Source organism: Rhincodon typus, chromosome 20 (assembly GCF_021869965.1).
Source record: "Rhincodon typus isolate 14 chromosome 20, sRhiTyp1.1, whole genome shotgun sequence".
NCBI lineage: Eukaryota > Metazoa > Chordata > Chondrichthyes > Orectolobiformes > Rhincodontidae > Rhincodon > Rhincodon typus.
The window spans coordinates 14,152,513-14,170,600 of NC_063351.1; the positions used below are offsets into that span (position 1 = coordinate 14,152,513).

At 38.8% G+C, this 18,088-nt stretch overlaps 1 protein-coding gene across 1 annotated transcript in view; it reads left to right on the plus strand.

Moving 5' to 3' along the window:
- Positions 1-18,088, plus strand: part of tbc1d12b (TBC1 domain family, member 12b) — a 76,237-nt gene that overhangs the window by 27,726 nt on the left and 30,423 nt on the right. The window contains exon 2 of the mRNA XM_048608984.1: positions 10,949-11,072. Within this exon, the coding sequence (XP_048464941.1) occupies positions 10,949-11,072 (124 nt within the window). The remainder of the gene's footprint in view (positions 1-10,948; positions 11,073-18,088) is intronic.

Genomic DNA, 18,088 nt, shown 5'->3' on the forward strand with positions numbered 1-18,088 from the left:
CAGACAAACAATACGTGTTGACCTTGTCAATAACCTTCAACTCACATGAATGAATAGAAAAGTGGAGAGACCATGAGAAAATGTCTGCCTCTAAGGTTAGAAGGCATTGAAAGTATTAGAGAGAAGCCAATAAAAGAGGCATCTTTTTGTCTATGGGCAGAATGTATCAATGAATATCCAATATTCCAAATATGTTTTATGTTTACAATGTACAATTTATCACCTTAAGGTTGGAAGTAGTATTACTTAAACTGTGACTGGCCCTGTTAGTAAGTGCAACACTAGCACTGAATGCAAAATATTAGACACTGTTTCCAAGCAGCAATGCAGGAAATCAATGTGGGAATAAATGAATGATAATTATTTCCATGAATGAAGTCAGCACTATGTGGCATCAATGATTTATGCATTTTTCTTGGTTGGAAATTATTCATCAGACAAAAAAAAATTGGCATGTCTATTGCATTTTTTTTCTAAAAGGGAATATTGAAAACGAAGAGCACTCTTGACTGGCCCCATCGCATGGAAAAGTGCTATCCAAATTTAATTTTTTTGTAAGACTGTCCAGTGATTAAGAAGGAAGCACTTTTGTCCTTCAACTTAAAGTTTTGGCATCTTGCGTTACTAGTTGTACAAAATTACAGATCTCTTGTTGAGATGTAGTTTGACTTTGAAGAAATTTACTTTAAAAAAACCATGAGTTAACTTCACTAGTAGGAATTTTCCCCTTTGCCAGAGCAACAGTCATTGTGGCATCTAATTCCGACAGCAGTTTTATCGTTTCGCACTGCCAAATCTTATTTCTCTCATGACTCGTATAGTAAAGGAAACTGCAACTGTTTGTGCCATGCAGCTGGTTTTATCATGTGTAAAGAGAAGAATAAGTTAACATTCTGTAGTGATCAAAGCTTTGCATCAAAAATTTATTTGATTTCAATAGGGCTGTTATACCTTTGTGTAAAATCAACCACAGGTTTTCGGGGATCAAACAGTGTGATTATTAATGATGAACCGGTAATTACTACAGTTTTATTAATTTAAACGCATGGCAACCTTCAGGTTTTCACTTTGCCAATTCTCTGCAACAATCTCCCAGCCAAATGACAAGACTAATGTGCATTATGTGATCCATCACAATATCGTAAAGAATAATGAACACAGCTCAGTTTAAGTTGGAGAAAAAAAGTTGTGTTGGCAAAATGGTCAAATGCGGCCATCTTATGCTATCCCGTTAGAGAAGTGAATAAAGATGGTATTTTGGATTCAAGGCCAGGCCAGGTGGTGTACAAAGTGGAACCTTTTAGCACCCTGTCATTAAATAAAAATTACCGACTGAACTTCTGATAAAGTCGTCAAATGCTGCAGTATTGTCATCCAACGTTGAGAGCAATTTACATTGAAAACACTAATGAAACACTGGGCATTTGACATGCTGGGGAGAAATTTCTTCAGCCAAAGGGTGATGCATCTATACAAAAGTCATTGTCACAGAAAGGTGTGGAGGCCAAGTCATTGAGTGCCTTTAAGACAGAAACAGGTTGTTAATTGGAAGAGGGATCAAGGTTACGGAGAGAAGGCAAAATGGAGCTCAGAAACATCTTAGTCATGGTTGAATGATGGAGCAGACTTGATGGGCTGAATGGCCTAATTCTGCTCTTACATCTTATGGTCTTAAGGTTCTAAGATGGCGTCCCCATCTTGAAAAAGGACAATTTTCCCTCCATTAATTTCAAAGACCGTAATTCCCCCCTCTGGTGATTGAAAATGCCCTCAACTGCATCTGTTGCATTTCCTATGTCTCTGCCCTCACATTGCCTCTTCCCCAACAAAAACAGAGACACAATCCCCCTTGTCCTCATATCACCCCACCAACCTCCACATCTTGCGTATCATTCTCCGGCACTTCTTCCACCTACAATCTGACCCCACAACCAAAGAGATATTTGCCTCCCCACCCCTATCTGCCTTTCATAGGGACAGCTCACTCTGCGACCCCACCACCCCCAGCATCTTTTCCTGCAACCGCAGGAAGTGCTACACCTGCCCCTACACCTCCCTCTCACCTCCATTCAATGCACAAAACAAACCTTTCACATTAGACTGGGGCTCACCTGCATATCGGTCAGCTTGATCTACTGCATCCGCCACACCCGATGTGGCCTCCTCAACGTCGGTGAGACCAAGCGAAGACTCACTGTTTTGTAGAGCATCTCCGCTCTGTACGTGCAAAACGAGAGCACCTTCCTGTTGCGAACCATTTTAACCCCCCCCCATGGGTGACATGTCTATCCTGGGGTCGCCTCCAGTGTCACGATGACGCCACCTGCAAACTGGAGGAGCAGCACCTCATGTTCTGCCTCGGGAGCCTACACGCCGTTGGCCTAAACATGGAATTCACCAGCTTTAAAAGCTCCCCACACCTGGCCTCATCCCATGTCCAACCCTCCCTCTCATCCCTGCCTCCTTGACCTGACGCAATCTATCCGTCTTCTCTCCCACCTATCCACCACTCCCTATATGCACTTACCCATCACCATCCCATCTACTTTCTTCAGCCCCACCCCCCCTTGCTGTTTATTTCTGAACTCCCTTCCTTCCCCCTCCCCATTTCTGAAGGGGGGCCTGACCCGAAACGTCAACTTTCCCGCTCCTCTGCCGCCTGGCCTGCTGTGTTCCTCCAGCTCCACACTTCGTTATCTCATCAGCGTGTCCCTGCTTTCCTAACTTCACTAACTGAACTTGTATGTTAAAAATCAACCTTTGTTTTTCAGGAATCTGTGATTATTAATCACGAACCAGTAATTACTACAGTTCATTTAGTTAACAGAATCCTGAACTAGGATGCCTAAATCCCTTTGTGCTTGAGATGCCCAAAGTCCGTCCTCCTTTAGAAAATAGTCTACATCTCTATTCTTCCCACTAAAATGCATAACCTCGCACTTTCCCACATTGTATTCCACTTCTTTGCCCACTTTCCTGTACTGTTGAAGTCCTTCTGCAGCCTTCATGCTTCCTCAACACTACCTGTCCCTCCACCTGCATTTAGCAATAATTCCATCATGTTTCGCGGTTGCACAAACTTAAAGTTGATTGTAGTATTCAAAAACACAGCCCTCCCAAAGAGGAATTTCAGAAAAGTGTTGTGATTCATGTCATGAAGTGTGAAATTTGAAATCACGCGAAGGTCCACGTGGAAAAAATTTGCTCATCTAGGATGTGTTTGAATCCCAACTTGTTAACAATGTAGTTTGTGATGTGAGATCAACCAACACTGATTTTGGCATTTCTTTCTGGTGATTTTATGGGTGTTCAGCCCTTGGGTGTTGTATGCATGAACTTCTCAGCACAATCAATGGAAAATGTGGAACAGCTGAGCATTGAAGGATGAGAAAGAAATCATTCAAGGCAAAAATATGAACATCCTCGAGCAACTTTGCTGATGAGTCATAGAAACAGGAAATGAACATGATCCTGATATTACCAAAACATTTCTAAAATGTGGCATATCAGATGCACTCATCAAAACTAATGTTTATTCTTTGTGGAACGATTATGTAGCTGCTAGTAAAACCAACATGGAGATTAAAATAACGAAGATCCCAACAATGACTTTCAACAAGACTATTATGACACATTTTTCAGTGGTGTTTAGATTAATACCACAGGATTTCAAGTGAAGTTTTGTAGTTAATTCATACATTTCACCCAAAAAAACCAAGTATCACATAGTTTGTAATATTAAAATAAATATTAGCGAGTGAGTTTTTTTAGTGTTGACTACTGCAGTGGAATAAAGTAGAAATAATTCGGGGCCAAATCGAGCACAATTATTAGTGCCTCAAAAACGTTATCCATGTGAAAGTTAATTCCTGGCTTTTGACTTGGGGCGGGTGGGAAATGACCTTGACATTTGAATTTTCCATGGATGAGGTTTCTACCAAAGAGAACTTGAACCCATTTGACTGAGATGATCTAGACAAGATTCTAAAGCTGAAAAGTTGGGCAAATATGCCATCCTGATTTTTGTTTAAAAGTGACCTACAGAATAAGTAAGTTGCAATTATATGCTCACCTTGACCGTCAAGTACTGTTTATTTACTTCCACCTAAATTTAATGTGAATGTTCATCGTTGTAAATTAACAAGGGCAAAAAGGGAGCATGAAAGCTTTGTCCAAGAGGGGTAAGGAGAATCCAAAGAGATTCTACAAATTAAAGGGCAAAAGAGTAACTAGGGAGGGAATAGGCCACTTAAAGATCAACAAGGCCGTATTATGTGTGGAACTGCAGGAGATGGGTGAGATACTACACGAGTATTTTGCATCGGTATTTACTGTGGAGAAGGAAATGGAAGCTAGAGAACTTGGAGAAATAGTGGTGTCTTAGTGTCCATATTACAGAGGAGGTGGTGCTGAATGTCTTAGAATACATAAAGGTGGATAAATCCCCATGATGTTATCAGGTATATCCCAGAACTTTATGGGAAGCTAGAAAGGTGGTGAGAAAAAAACCCAGGGATGTATAAACCGGTGAGCCTGATGCCAATAGTGGGTTAATAGTTGAAGGGATTCTGAAGGAGTGGATCTGCATGTATTTGGAAAGGCAAGACTGATTAGGGATAGGCAACATGGCTTTGTGTGTGGGAAATCATGTGTCATTAACTTGATTGAGTTCTTTGAAGAAGTGACAAAGAAGGTTGAAGGCGAAGCAGCAGATGTTGTCTGAATGGAATTCAAGGCATTTGACAAGGTTCAGCACGGTAGACTGATTAACAAGGGTAAATCACCTGGAATCCAAGACCGAGCCATTTGGATGCAAAATTGGCTTGAAGGTAGAAGACCGAGGGTGATGGAGTGTTGCTTTTTGGACTGGAGGCCTGTGACCAGCGGTGTGCCACAAGGTTCGGTGCTGGGTCCACTGCTTTTCATCATTTATATAAATGATTTGGATGTGAGTATAGGAGGAATGTTTAGTAAGTTTGCCGATGACACCAAAATTTGAGATAATCTTCACTGTCCACTATACCACCAAGTACAAAGAGACCTTGATCAGATTGGCCAATGGGCCAAAGAGTGGTAGATGGGATTTAATTTACATAAATGTGAGGTGTTGCACTTTGGAAAGACAAATCAGGGCAGGATTTATACACTTAATGTTAGGATCCTGGGGAGTATTGCTGAGCAAAGAGATCTTGGGGTGTCGGTTCATAGTTCCTTGAGGGCGGAATCACAGGTAGACAGAGTAGTGAAGAAGGCGATTGATACACTTGCCTTTATTGGTCACTGCATTGAGTGAGGGATTGGGCTGTAGTTTTGCGGCTGTACAGGACTTTAATTAGACCACTTTTCGAATACTGCGTTCAATTCTGATCTCCCTTCCAAAGGAAAGATGTTAAACCTGAAACAGTGCAGAAGAGATTTATAAGGATTTTGCCATGGCTGGAGAGTTTGAGCTACATGAATAGGCTGGGGCTATTTTCCCTGGAGCTTTGGAGGCTAACGGGTGACCTTAGAGGCTTTTTTAAAAAGAAAAAGTCATGAGAGGTGTGGTTTTTCTTCTTTTTCTGTACAGTTGTGGCTGATCTGATTTTAATTTCAAATTGACATTCCTGCATTCCACCCCCACTGCCCCAGCAGTAATCTTTCATCCCCTTTGTAATCAACAATTTATCATCCCTTGGTGAATAGCCAAGGTCTTTTCCCCAGGGTCGGGGAGTCCAAAATTAGAGGACATAGGTTTAAGGTGAGAGGGAAAAGATGAAAAAGGGCACTAAGGGGCAACTTTTTCGCGCAGAGTGTGGTGTGTGTATGGAATGAGCTGTCAGAGGAAATGGTGGAGGCTGGTACAGTTCCAACGTTTAAAAGGCATCCAGGTGGGTACATGAATAGGAAGTGTTTAGAGGGATATGAGCCAACTGCTGGCAAATGGGACTAGATTAACTTGGGATGTCCGGTAGGCGTGGACAAGTTGGACCGAAGGGTCTGTTTCCATGCTTTACATCTGATTCTGCAACAAGTGTAATTTACATAGCTTATTTAATGTAATAAAACATCCTAAAGTGCTTCACAAGAATATTACATAAAGATTAACGCCAAACTATGAGAAGTTAATAGTGCAGAGATAATCAAAAACTTGTTTGAGGAAGGAGACTTTCAGAGCATCTTATAGGAGATGGAGAGGTTTAGGGAGATTAACCTGGAGCTTTGGTGCTTTAACAGCTGAAAACATGGCCATGAATAGTGGAGCAAATAAAATCAAATTATATACTGCACTGGAATAAAACTGAATTTACAACTTCAATTCTCTGCGAAAATCTGCATCCCAGGGACATGTTGTAACAAACTGCTCTCTACTTTGTGGATAGAAAGGAAGGGTGTGTTTAGTTCTAAGCAGGAGTAGAGAAGGACCGTAGAAAAGAACTCTGCCTTTCAATATGATTGTGGCTGATGTGATTTTAACTTCATCTCTACATTCCTGCATACTCCCAAAAATCTTTCATCCTCTTCGGTTATCAAGGATCTATCTATCTCTGCCTTAAAAGTATTTTGAAGATTCTACATTCCCTGCCCTTTGAGAAAGGCAGTTCCAAAGATCCACTCAGAATTTTGTTTTAACCTTGTCTCTGTTTTAAATTGATGACCTCTTAGTTAAAACTATGACCCCCTAATTCTCAGTTCTCCCATAAGAGAAAACCTCATTTCCACATCTATCTGGTCAAGTCCTGCCAGTTTTATGTTTCAGTTAAGTCCCCTCAGACTCTTCTGAACTCCAGAGGATACAGGCCTAGCCTGACAAGCCTTTCCTCAAAGGCAATCTGCTCCTTTCAGGTGTTAGTCGAGTAAACCTTGAACTTCTTCTTACAGCATATTAACACCCTTCCAAAAGTACAGTGACCAGTAAATACTAGACAGTACACCAGATATGGTCTTACTGTTGCCTGTTTAGTAGAAGGAAAATCTCCCTGCTCTTGAATTCAATTCCTCTGCAATAAGATATAACATTCTGTTAGCTTTCTTGATCACTTACTATACCTGCATACTAACTGATTCAAACGCTCAAACCCCCAGATCTATCTTCATCTCCAAGCTTTGCAACCCCTCACCGTTTAGATAATATGCTAGTATTTAGTCTCATCTGGCATGCATTGAATTCAAGCAGTGATTACGACATGTATTCATGTTGCGTCCTTAACATAAAACATTACAATGTGATGTTGTTATGCAAGACTATATAAAGACAAAGATATTGGATGAAAAGCCTACTTAAAGTAAAGTTTAAGACAAAAAGTTGTAGAAAGCCAGAAAGACTTGTATAGATTTGCATAGCTTAGGGCTGTGGCATCTGAAGCATAGAATTAAAACTGGACATGCTTAAGATCAGAATTCGATACGTGAAAGTAGCTTAAGGGCTGGGGAGCTGGAGGACATTAGAGTAAGGTGAGGGCAAGGCAGTGGAGATAGTTGAAATAATTATCAGATGTTTAAAATTGAAGAGTTGCCTGATTGGGAGTTCATGTAGGCCATTGAGCATGGAGGTGATGGATGATCAACTTGGCATGAGCCAGGTTTTGGATGGCATCAAGTTTATGGAAGAGAGAAAGTGGTTGGAAAAGTCAAGTCTAAAGCTAACAAAGATATGGATGTGAGCTGAGAAAGGGAAGACTGATCTTACAGGTGGAAGCATTAATGAGCAATATTGATGGCATGAATCCAGCCATGGTTAGAAACTCATTTTGTTATGACTCTAAGGTTAAAAGAATTTTGGTTTAGCCTTCGACTGTTGCATAATGGTGTTAATAGTTGAATGATATTTGTGGGTGAGTAATTGGAGGAAATTTCTGCACATTCAGTTTTCAATATTGGGTAATCGGTCTTGGCAAGAGTGGTGCCATCATGAGTAGAACTGGGTGTTATAGCATTAGTATTCACGTATATCATGTTTTTGGATAATGTCCCCTGGGACAATGTGTAACTTGATAATAGGATGCCAACAAGGTTTGCAGTTAAGGGGGAGGAGAAGAAGCAATGTATTTGATCATCTTGCTATGATTATAAAAGTATGATTAAGAATAGAACCAAACAAGTTCTGTTCTTCCAAGTTCTGGTACAAATACACTGAGGCCTTGGAGGAAGGTGTGGTCAACTGCATTAAAAAGTTCAAACTCGAGGGGCATGAGGAAGGCTGCAATAACTTCTTTGGAGTTAGAGAATAAGGTTTTGATACAATCACTTTTGGAACTAGGGCAGGGTAATGGACCTGTTTGAAAGGATTTGAACGTGGAGTTTGTCTCAATCATTCCTCAATGTGTTCAAGAACTTTGGTGAGAAAGAGAGTTGGAGATTTGTGAATGTGCAAGTTCTGTTCTGAAAGTGGTTGTTTAGATGTTGGGTGAGGTTCAGGAGAGTAATTTGTGGTTTCTCTATCTTGAGATTAAGGTGTATATGAAGAAGTGTTTTTATGGTACTAAAGAATGGATTTGCTATTGCTAAATGAAAACACTATTCTCTGCATCAGTTATTACATAATTTAGCCTAAAGCAGAACATTTATGTTTTGGTTACAGTTTGCAATTAATAGCTATTGATGTGTTAGTTACCATTTGTTAATTTCCACTCAGCGTTGTGAGGGAGGGCTCTATAATAGGAATATTTGATCTGACTGCTGCCTAGTCTGTAACAGACTATCCTGGGGAGAGTACAGTAGAAATAACCAAAGAAGAGAATAGAGAAAGGCATTGAGCATTACCCTGTTTTACTCTTCCTAATGTATCAGAAACGTTTCTGGATTAAAATCCTGAAACTCTTCCTCACAGAATTGGCCTACCTACATTACATGGACACCACTGGTTTAAAATGTGGCTGACCACCACCGTCTCAAGTACATCTGAGAGATGTGAACGTTATATGTAGCACCACTCAATGAATAATAAATGAATCAGTAATAGAACATTTTGCCTCTTTATAGTTTTGAGAATATTGTTGCAAAACTGGAAGAGTCTGCATTCAAATGCAAAATTAGGAAAATAACCAAATTTGATTACTGCAGTTTTTGTCACTTTTTGGAGTTTACAATTGCATGGCTAATCTTGCACACCAGTTTTATTCTTGTTTTCTCCTTTTGTAAAGACAATAACTTGTTTCTCGTATGACTCCATGTATAATGGCAGCTTATTCAATTGAAGTTATGTTTATGTTTAGAGCATGCTGATGGCATTACTTAGTGAAGAAAATGGAGAGATGCATTTTGCAATGTAATGTTTAAGCTAAATCCTTATCCTGTCAATACTTATGCAGGCATAATTTGAACAAGTGACAATTGAAAAGTGTTTAGAAATGAAAGCTTCCAGCTGCTATTTTCACACCCACCCTCCCCCCAGATCAAGTCCATGAATAACTATGGTCGATGTGTTGCAATCTCACCACTGAATCAGATGGTGATGGGTTCCAACTTTCTTCAAAACATTGAGCCTACAATCTGATTTAGTACTGGGAGCTGTGAACCACTACATGCAGAATACTTAACGAGTTACGACATTATTCCTGGGATTTTGCTGTGTGCAAATTGGCTGCAACATTTGTCAGTATAGTGACTACACTTCAAAATAATTAATTGAATGAAATGCTTTCTGACTTTGAGGAAATGTAAAGCATCATGTAATTGCAAGTTCACTCCTTCTGTAATAGTCACGTTGCTGTAGCTGAATTCAGCCAGTGCAGTTTCTAAAGTGAAACTTTGTCTTGCATATATCTGTCTTGTGCTCTGCATTTTTATAATGTGCTACCCAAGTGATTTCCTTTCTGGTTAAGGATCTTCAAGTGAATATCAACTGAATGAAAAATGTAAAATGTCTCAGTGACTTTGACTATCCTGTAGAAGGAAGATGTGTGATTGTGATCTCATTTGGTATTAGCTATTTAAGGGCTGTGGTAGAATTTTTGAATGGTGCTGTTTAACATTTGTAGAGAATATTGAGGTTAACACTTCAACTCACTCCTTTTGGTTTTCCTTGTGTTCCTGTACTATAGTAATTTAAAACATGAATATACTAATGAAACATCCTGTGGTGGATTTGACTGCCTGGTACTTGACTGAATATATAACAATGAATTGTTGATGCACATGCATAAAACAAAATCTTACAATTTAAGTGATAAACACTAAAAGCAAGAATGTTTCGCTTTGTGTAAGAGGGTTTGCATGCCTTGATGCTTAAATGAAGGCAGAGTGTATTATAATTGAATACAGTCACAGCACTATTAACATTGTTGCAGAATCTAGTAATTTTATACAGTGGATTCCAAACACATTTTGTTACTGTAAGTACATTGAAAAATATTGGAACTTCTCGTGAACTCTGTAGGTCTTCACCCCGGGTAGGGTCTGTAGTTGCTAGGATAATGTTTTGTTCTTTTTCTGCAGAATTTTTCTTGATCTACTTTTTCAACTTAAAGTCCTAATCCTGATCAGAAGCGCAATGATGTATTTGCACATGAATGTGAAAGTACATTTGAATTTGCGCTTCATTGACACTGGCTGTTCCAAGTACTGCTCTTTGGATGAGAACCTTAACAGTGTGAAATTGATCTATATCCTAGTGGCACTTTGTCTTTGATTTGAACTATTAGTTTACTTTGTTTATGTAACCACTACCATAGTTGTGAAAGATCTAGCACTGGGTTTTCATATATTAAACTAACTTAACTGTATTGTCTAAGCCATTAAGTGACATTAAATGTCTTTTTATACTGTGTCAATGGTGATGTTGAACAGCATGAGAAGTCCATTATTCACGAGAATTGGAGGATACAATAGCTCTGACATGAAATTGTGTTGAAGCAACTTGATTTTTGTTTTGTTTGTTAATATTGAAAAAAAAAATTGAAATAATTTCCAACAACTTTGCAAAGCAAATGTAGTCCCTGATCAATGTTTCATTTCTCTTGTTTCGTAGGAATTTTTTTACTAAGAAGACCAAGGAACCCATTCCTTCTGCTTTTAGTGCTCCTGGCTGGAAGCTATTTGGGAAAGTTCCACCAAGGGAAAATTCACAGAAAGATTCCAAAACAATACAGCAGGTATATTTTAAAAGAAAATTGTGTACCAAATTCATACTGTACCTGTTTAAATTGAAAATGGTGTTCTATTTGCTCTGTTAAGTGTTTGCTGGACTTTCAGTAATCAGGAGGTAATCTGGCTTCATTACAAGATCTGTTCTGCCACTGCTATGACAAATGTAATTGAAAAATATTGTTTGAGACTAACATCAAACATTTTAAAACTTCAGTAATTGCTGCGGGTTAAAAACAAAGCTGGAAAAGTTTTTAAATTGAAAATTTGATTTCTGCAGGAAAGTGCATTATTGATAGGGTAAATGGAAACAAACTGCAGAATTTGACATGCATCTGAAAAGATAATTGCTGAAGAAATGATAGAAATTGAATTCCATTAATTCCAATTACACTTTGTTTTGTAATCCCATGTTGCACTTGTCTGGTGGAGTTCTTTCACATTGCTGCAAACATTGGCTATCAGTCACCAAAGAAAGTGGTGTAAAATGTTACTGCTGATCTCCTTCACAACGATGATGGTTCTTGTGTTGAGTGCTTAATTCCAGTGCTGTGAGGAATACCGAAGTTGATTCTGGATCTTGTAGTTCGAAGATTAAGTGTTATATCCACATTTGTTTTTGTTTGCCAATAGCACAAAAAATTGGGATGGAGTTTCCACTTTGGATGCAGTCAATGATCTGGCTGCAAAGTTTGCCTGTATTGAGAAGATTTTTAATGTTTCCACTTGAACATGTTACAAAATGCGGTCAAACAAAAATCCCTTGATTATTTTTAATGGTAGTAACTTGATGCTTTGATTTATCCTGAAATCATGGCTGGTTTTGTATATAAGGCTGGCTTCTAACAAAATATTTTAAGTTTACTCAAAAGTTGCGGAAACTCACTTTTTCCTTTGAAGTTAATTTGTACCTAAAATCTGACAACCTTTTTCCCTGTTTAACTTCAGGAAAACTGCTATATCGACAGGAAAAAAAATACAGTTAAAACTACTCTGCAGTCAGTATCCTGAAATAATATTTCCTTTATCTGACTTCTGAAGAGATTTAATGAATTTTATTAAGGAAGGTTAGAATATTAGCATTTCTTTTTACTCATAATTGGGCATTGAGTGTTATTGGCAAAACAAACATTTTTGCATTCTGAATTACCCTTGAGGTGGTGATCCATGTGCAATGTAGGTGCACCCACAATGCTGTAAGGAAGTGAATGCCAGATTTTTGATCCAGTGATAGTGAGGGAGCAGTTTTGTAATTGCAAGGCAGGGTTATGTGTGGTTTGGAGATGAACTTGCAGTTAATGGTATTCCCATTGCCTGTTGCTCTTTTGGGTGCTGCAGGTTATGGGTTTGGAAGGTTCTATTGGCAGAGCTTCGAGACGTAGGCTTTGAGCGTGTTGAATGCTGTCCAACTTTACAAAACCTGCGTATAATCTTTTTGTGAGTAGAATGATAGAATAATGCAGGATTGCCAGTAAATATGGGTTTACTGTATGCAGCAGTTTAAATTCAGTGGTAACTTACAATCATATATGAATGAACATACTATATCAGGAATGGGTGTAGATCCTTTGAGTGTACCTTGTCAGCCAATTAGATCATGCTTGATCTGATTTTCGACATGCCCACGAGCTCCCTGATGACTATCATGCAATTGCTTGTCAGGAAACTATCTGCCTTAAAATTTCAAGGACTCGTTCTCAAAAAAAATCAGTAGAAACATGGTTCCAAAGACTTATGACACTGAGAGAAAGCACTATCCTTATGTTTAAAATGGGGAGCCTTTGTTTTGAAACAGTGACTGTTAATTGGTTCTCCCATAAAAGGAAAAATTTCCATGTGCTCTCTATCAAGACCCTTTAGGATCTTGATATGTCAATAAAGTCAACTCTTAGTCTTCTGTGCTCCAGAGGATATAAGGCTAGCCTGTCTAATCTTTCCATATAGCTTAACCCACTCATTCCAAGTATTGTCTAGCAAAACTCCTCTAACTAGTCCCAAATTTCTGACCCTTTGTTCATTTTTTCTGAATTTGAATATGTTGCTTATGTCTTGTTGTGACTTCTTTTTTTCTCACTATATAATGACCTTTGTGGTGCAATGGTAATGTCCTTACCTTTGTACCTGGAGGCGTGGGTTCATGTCCCAACTGCTCCAGCGGTTAGTGATTTTAAAAAACCTCTGAACAGATTGAAGTAAAGTCTATGATTTAACTACTTGGAAGTCCAAATTGTATATGAGCAGGAAAACAGTAGTCAATCTAGAGTTCAGGTGAGGGTGACTTAGTTATGGAATCTCATTTTAGTAATTTATCAAAATCTAAATTTTACATTTAAATGTTGCTGAATAGTTAAAATGGGTGATACAGATTTAATGTTTTAATGTTGATTTTTTTTTTCTCGACCGTTTGGAACGTAAAGTCTAAAGGAATCAATATTTGACTTAAAATCGATTTACTGAATTTTATTAAACAAGGTTAGAGTATTAGCATTCCTCTTTATACACAGTCACATCTTTGCAAGAATTTCCAATAAACTAATAGAGCAGTTGTTGGCTGGGTTAGATTTGCCCTTTTTGGCATTAATGGCCAAGCGACTTTCCAAACTCTCCAATAAATGATATCGTAGCCGTGTTGGAATGGTCCATCTCTGCTGCCTTGAGATCCACAACATCGCTGAGGCGTGTTAACCAATTCAAGCCACTCCATGAGGAACATGGTGATGCAGGGGTAATGTCATTTGTCTAATAGTCCAAAGATGCAGTTCATATTCTGGGAACAGTAGTTGAAATCTGGAACAGCTTGTGTCGAGGTGTGGTTAGTTCTGGAGTATTAAAACTTAAGGTAAGGCACAAATGAGGAGTGTGATAGAATAATTTCCATTTTCCTGGACACATACAGTTCTAACATACTCAAGAAGCTTGACATCATCCAGGGCAAAGGAGCATATTTGATTAGCACCATTTCTACAAACATTGGCTTCCTGCACCACTAATGCTTAGTCGCAGCAGTGTGTATCATTCATAAATTCTGGTTTGCCAAGGCTCCTTAGCGCCTTTTGAAGCGCATGACCACTCCCATCCAGAAGAACAATGCCAACAGATACATGAGAGCACCACCACCTGCAAGTTCTTTTCCAAGTTGCTCACCATCCTGAATTGAAAATATATTACCGTTTCTTTAGTGTCATAGGGTTAAAGTCATGGAACTGTGTCTCTAGTGGTATTGTTGCTTATTTATACCAAATGGACTGCAGCAGTTCAAGAAGCTATCTTGCCACTGCCTCAGGGTATCTGGGGATGGGCAATAAATTACATAGAAGTCACTGAGTCAAATACACAGAAATTACACAAAATATTGAATGTTATCAAAGAATACCTAAAGGTATACCTTGCACACAAACAACCTATTAATATGCTGCCTCCATTCCTCCTCTTCAAAGAGTTAGTGGATGTAGCGATAGTTGGGAAAAATTTACAGTAGCAAGTAAAAACGATCAGCTTGTTTTTCAAATTTCACTGACCTTGACTGTAAATAGTGGGAAGGGGTTCTGATGGGAAAACCATTCTGAAGTGACTTTTCTATGCTGTATTAGTAATTAGCTATGATTCATTTCTGAATTCCCTTTGGTGTTATAGTATATCTTGAAATTCAATAAAGGAACCATGGAAGAAACCACAATGTAATTGATTGCAGATTTAGATTACAGCAGTATTGATAGAATTGCTCAGGAACCAGGGCCCACATAGGTTTGTATTCATTTTACGTACAGCTACCTCCTTTGCCAAACACTAAAAACACTGCTACTATGTTGCATAAACTTCGACCTTTTTGACCTTTAGTTGCAAATCTCAAGATACTATCTGAACATGAATTTTAATGTCAACAAAACATTCTCAACTCTTAACAATTGTTATTCAGTGAAGGCAATATACAGATTTCCGGTTTCCTCCCACAATCCAAAGATGTACAAGTTAGGTGGATTGGCCATGCTAGATTACCAATAATGTCCAGAGATGTGTGGTTTAGGTGCGTTAGCCATGGGAAATGTAGGGTTACAGGGATGGTTCTGGGTGGGGTGCTCTTCGGAGAGTTGGGTGGACTCATTAGGCCGAATGGCCTGTTTCCACACTGTAAAGATCCTGTCCTATAAATTTTAGATTTTGTCTCTTTCAATTCCCACCAATAGCTGGTGCTGCCCACTTCTCATGGCTCCATCATTAATGCCAGTTTAAGAAAGCACCAGCTGACCACCAAGCTTAAAATTCTACAGTTGCCTTGACTATTACATATACAGCAATTGTATATGTAACTATGTATATGAAAACACTTAATTGTCCTATAGTTAGACATGCCGAAACTATATGCATGCCTCATTCCATAACACATTTAGGGCTGCGTTTGACGAAAAACTGGAGGAATCTTTTATTCATTTTTGGGATGTAGCCAGTATTTATTGCCTGTCCCTAGTTGCCCTTGAGAAGGTGGTGGTGAGCTGCTGCCTTGAACCGCTGCAGTCCACCTGCTGATGGTTGACCCACAATTCCATTACGGAGGGAATTCAGGATTTTGACCTAGTGACAGTGAAGAATGGTGATATATTTCCGAGTCAGGATGGTGAGTGACTTGGAGGGGAACTTAAAGATAGTAGTGTTCCCATATATCTGCTGCCCTTTTCGTTCAAGATGGGAGTGGTCGTGGGTTTGGAAGGTGCTGTCTGAGAATCTTTGGTGAATTTGTTTTCTGAGTTCAGCTTTTGTGAACTTGTTACACTTCATAGCACTGACAAGTTTGTTTTTAATTTGGCAATGCTTCTCACCTGCAATCTAAATATCTTTATCTTTTCTTTTTTCTGTTGTTATACAAGCACAATGCTCATTTGACCTTTAAATCAGACCTCTGGACCAACTTTTCAATGTAAAACCAGTTATTTTGCAAATGCTTGAAAATATAAACTTTGGGACTCGTTGTTCCCAAATTCCACTTGCAATTCTTTAGTTGGGTTTCTTTTTGCTTCATTTCAGCAATAAATAAATTGGACCCTTCCCACTGAAAATGTAGTAGATTGACAACTTCTTGGAATGACAGCAAGATAGAAAATTCCCAGCAGTAAATCGGATGCATTATTCTAATTCCTTTGTGCAGGTTGAATTTAATTGGTGTGCTTTTTTTTGTGTAGTGCTCTCCCACACTCTTATTCTACAGTGATCTTTTAGCTGATTTTACATAAAGGTGTAAGCTCGTATCAATGTATTAGGGCCTGGGTTCAAGTACCACCTGCTTCAGAGGTCTGTAATAACTTTTCTGAACAGATTCTTCTGATTGCCTTTGCAAAGTTATTTGCACTCTGAAGCAGATAAATAACATCACCAATGTATTTGCATATGCAGCATTTCAATTACTTGTGCAAGCTATAGAAAAGTGTATTGAGGTCAAACTGGGGAAAGGTGAATAATTTACTTTGTGTACCCTTTTAAAATGCCTGAGCTCCGTGCCTGAAATATTCAAATTGAATCTTGAGAGAGGTTTTGTGTATAAATATTTTTTGAAACTCCTTGGAGAAGAGATATTAAGAGGACATTAGATATTTTCAAGATCATAAAGGATCTAGACAGTAGACAGAAACTTCCCATTGGCAGGAGGGCAAGGAATCATAACACTGAGATTATGATTGACGGAAGAGCCACTGACAAGGTAGTGATGGTTTCATGGTGAGTGGTAACAATATGGTATGCACTGCATAAAAAGGTGGAGGGGAGGCAAGTTCAATTATTGTTTTCAAAAGAGAATTAGAAAAGCACCTGAAGAAACATTTGCGAAGTTATGGGTAAGAATGTGGGAGTGGGACTAGCTAAATTGTTCTTTACAGAGAATGGACAAGGGATCAATGGGCTGAATCACCATTTCTGACCTATAACTATTCTATGATTGCAGCATCTCATTTAGCCTGGCAGGGATATTCTGAGAGTAATAACATTGGACTGTTTGTCTTCTGGCCCAATTGATGCATAACTTCCCCATGTCCACAGAAAATGCAGCACTGCAAAGAGCAACAAGCACATAACAGGCATTTCCACAGTTGTCTGATCTAAGAATTTGGGTAAAGTTGTTTGCATTACTCTTCTAAATTGAATGTTTCAATTTAAAATAATAGCATTTTATTAGAGATGTGGAAATTCTATTTGAGTAGAGAAGATAATGAGATCAATAAGCTAATTAAATTACTTAGATTAGACAGACATTAAGGAGATGTCTGTGGAAAATTGAAAGTAATTACTACATGTATCAAAAAGCATGGATGAAATCAAGACCAAGTGGTTCAGCCACTGTGTTGAGAGGGAGCCGTTGCATTATGAGGAAAATAGTTGACAGGTTGGTATTTTTGTCAGAGCAGATCATTACATTAAGGAACAGAGTTGGAGAGGATAATGTTCAATGGAAGTAATTGAACAAGCCCCAGAGCACAAGCTATCAATTGACAAACCAATTTGGCCAATTAAATAGTATTAAATATAATTGTGACCTTGTAATTTGTGTATAATTATGTGTAGAATGTGAAGATGTCCATCACCTTGATGAGAAGGTACCTCTTGTGTGAACAGCAGAACCACCAATGAAATAGCCCATACCCTCAAAATGGAAATTACTGCTGCAGTAAATGGTACTGTTCTTGTTTTAAGGCACACACCTAGTTTAACAGTAGTAGAGCTTTACTTTGGACTTAGCCACTCACATAACTAAGTTGGGAATTCCTGATGGAGATACTGGCTGGCAGATGGAAAAGCTGTTCGACTGCAGGTATTTGCATACTCCACTTTGACAACTACAAATTCACTGCCCATGTTGAACTCGCATTGTCTAATGCAGGCTTATCCGACAAACGGTCTGCAGGCCACGTATGTGACCTACCAGGCCAATCTTCAAAATACATAAGTGAGCAATCAGCAACAAATGCCAAAGAAAAGCAGAGATAACAAGGTGTAGAGCTGGATGAACACTGCAGGCCAAGCAGCATCACAGGAGCAGGAA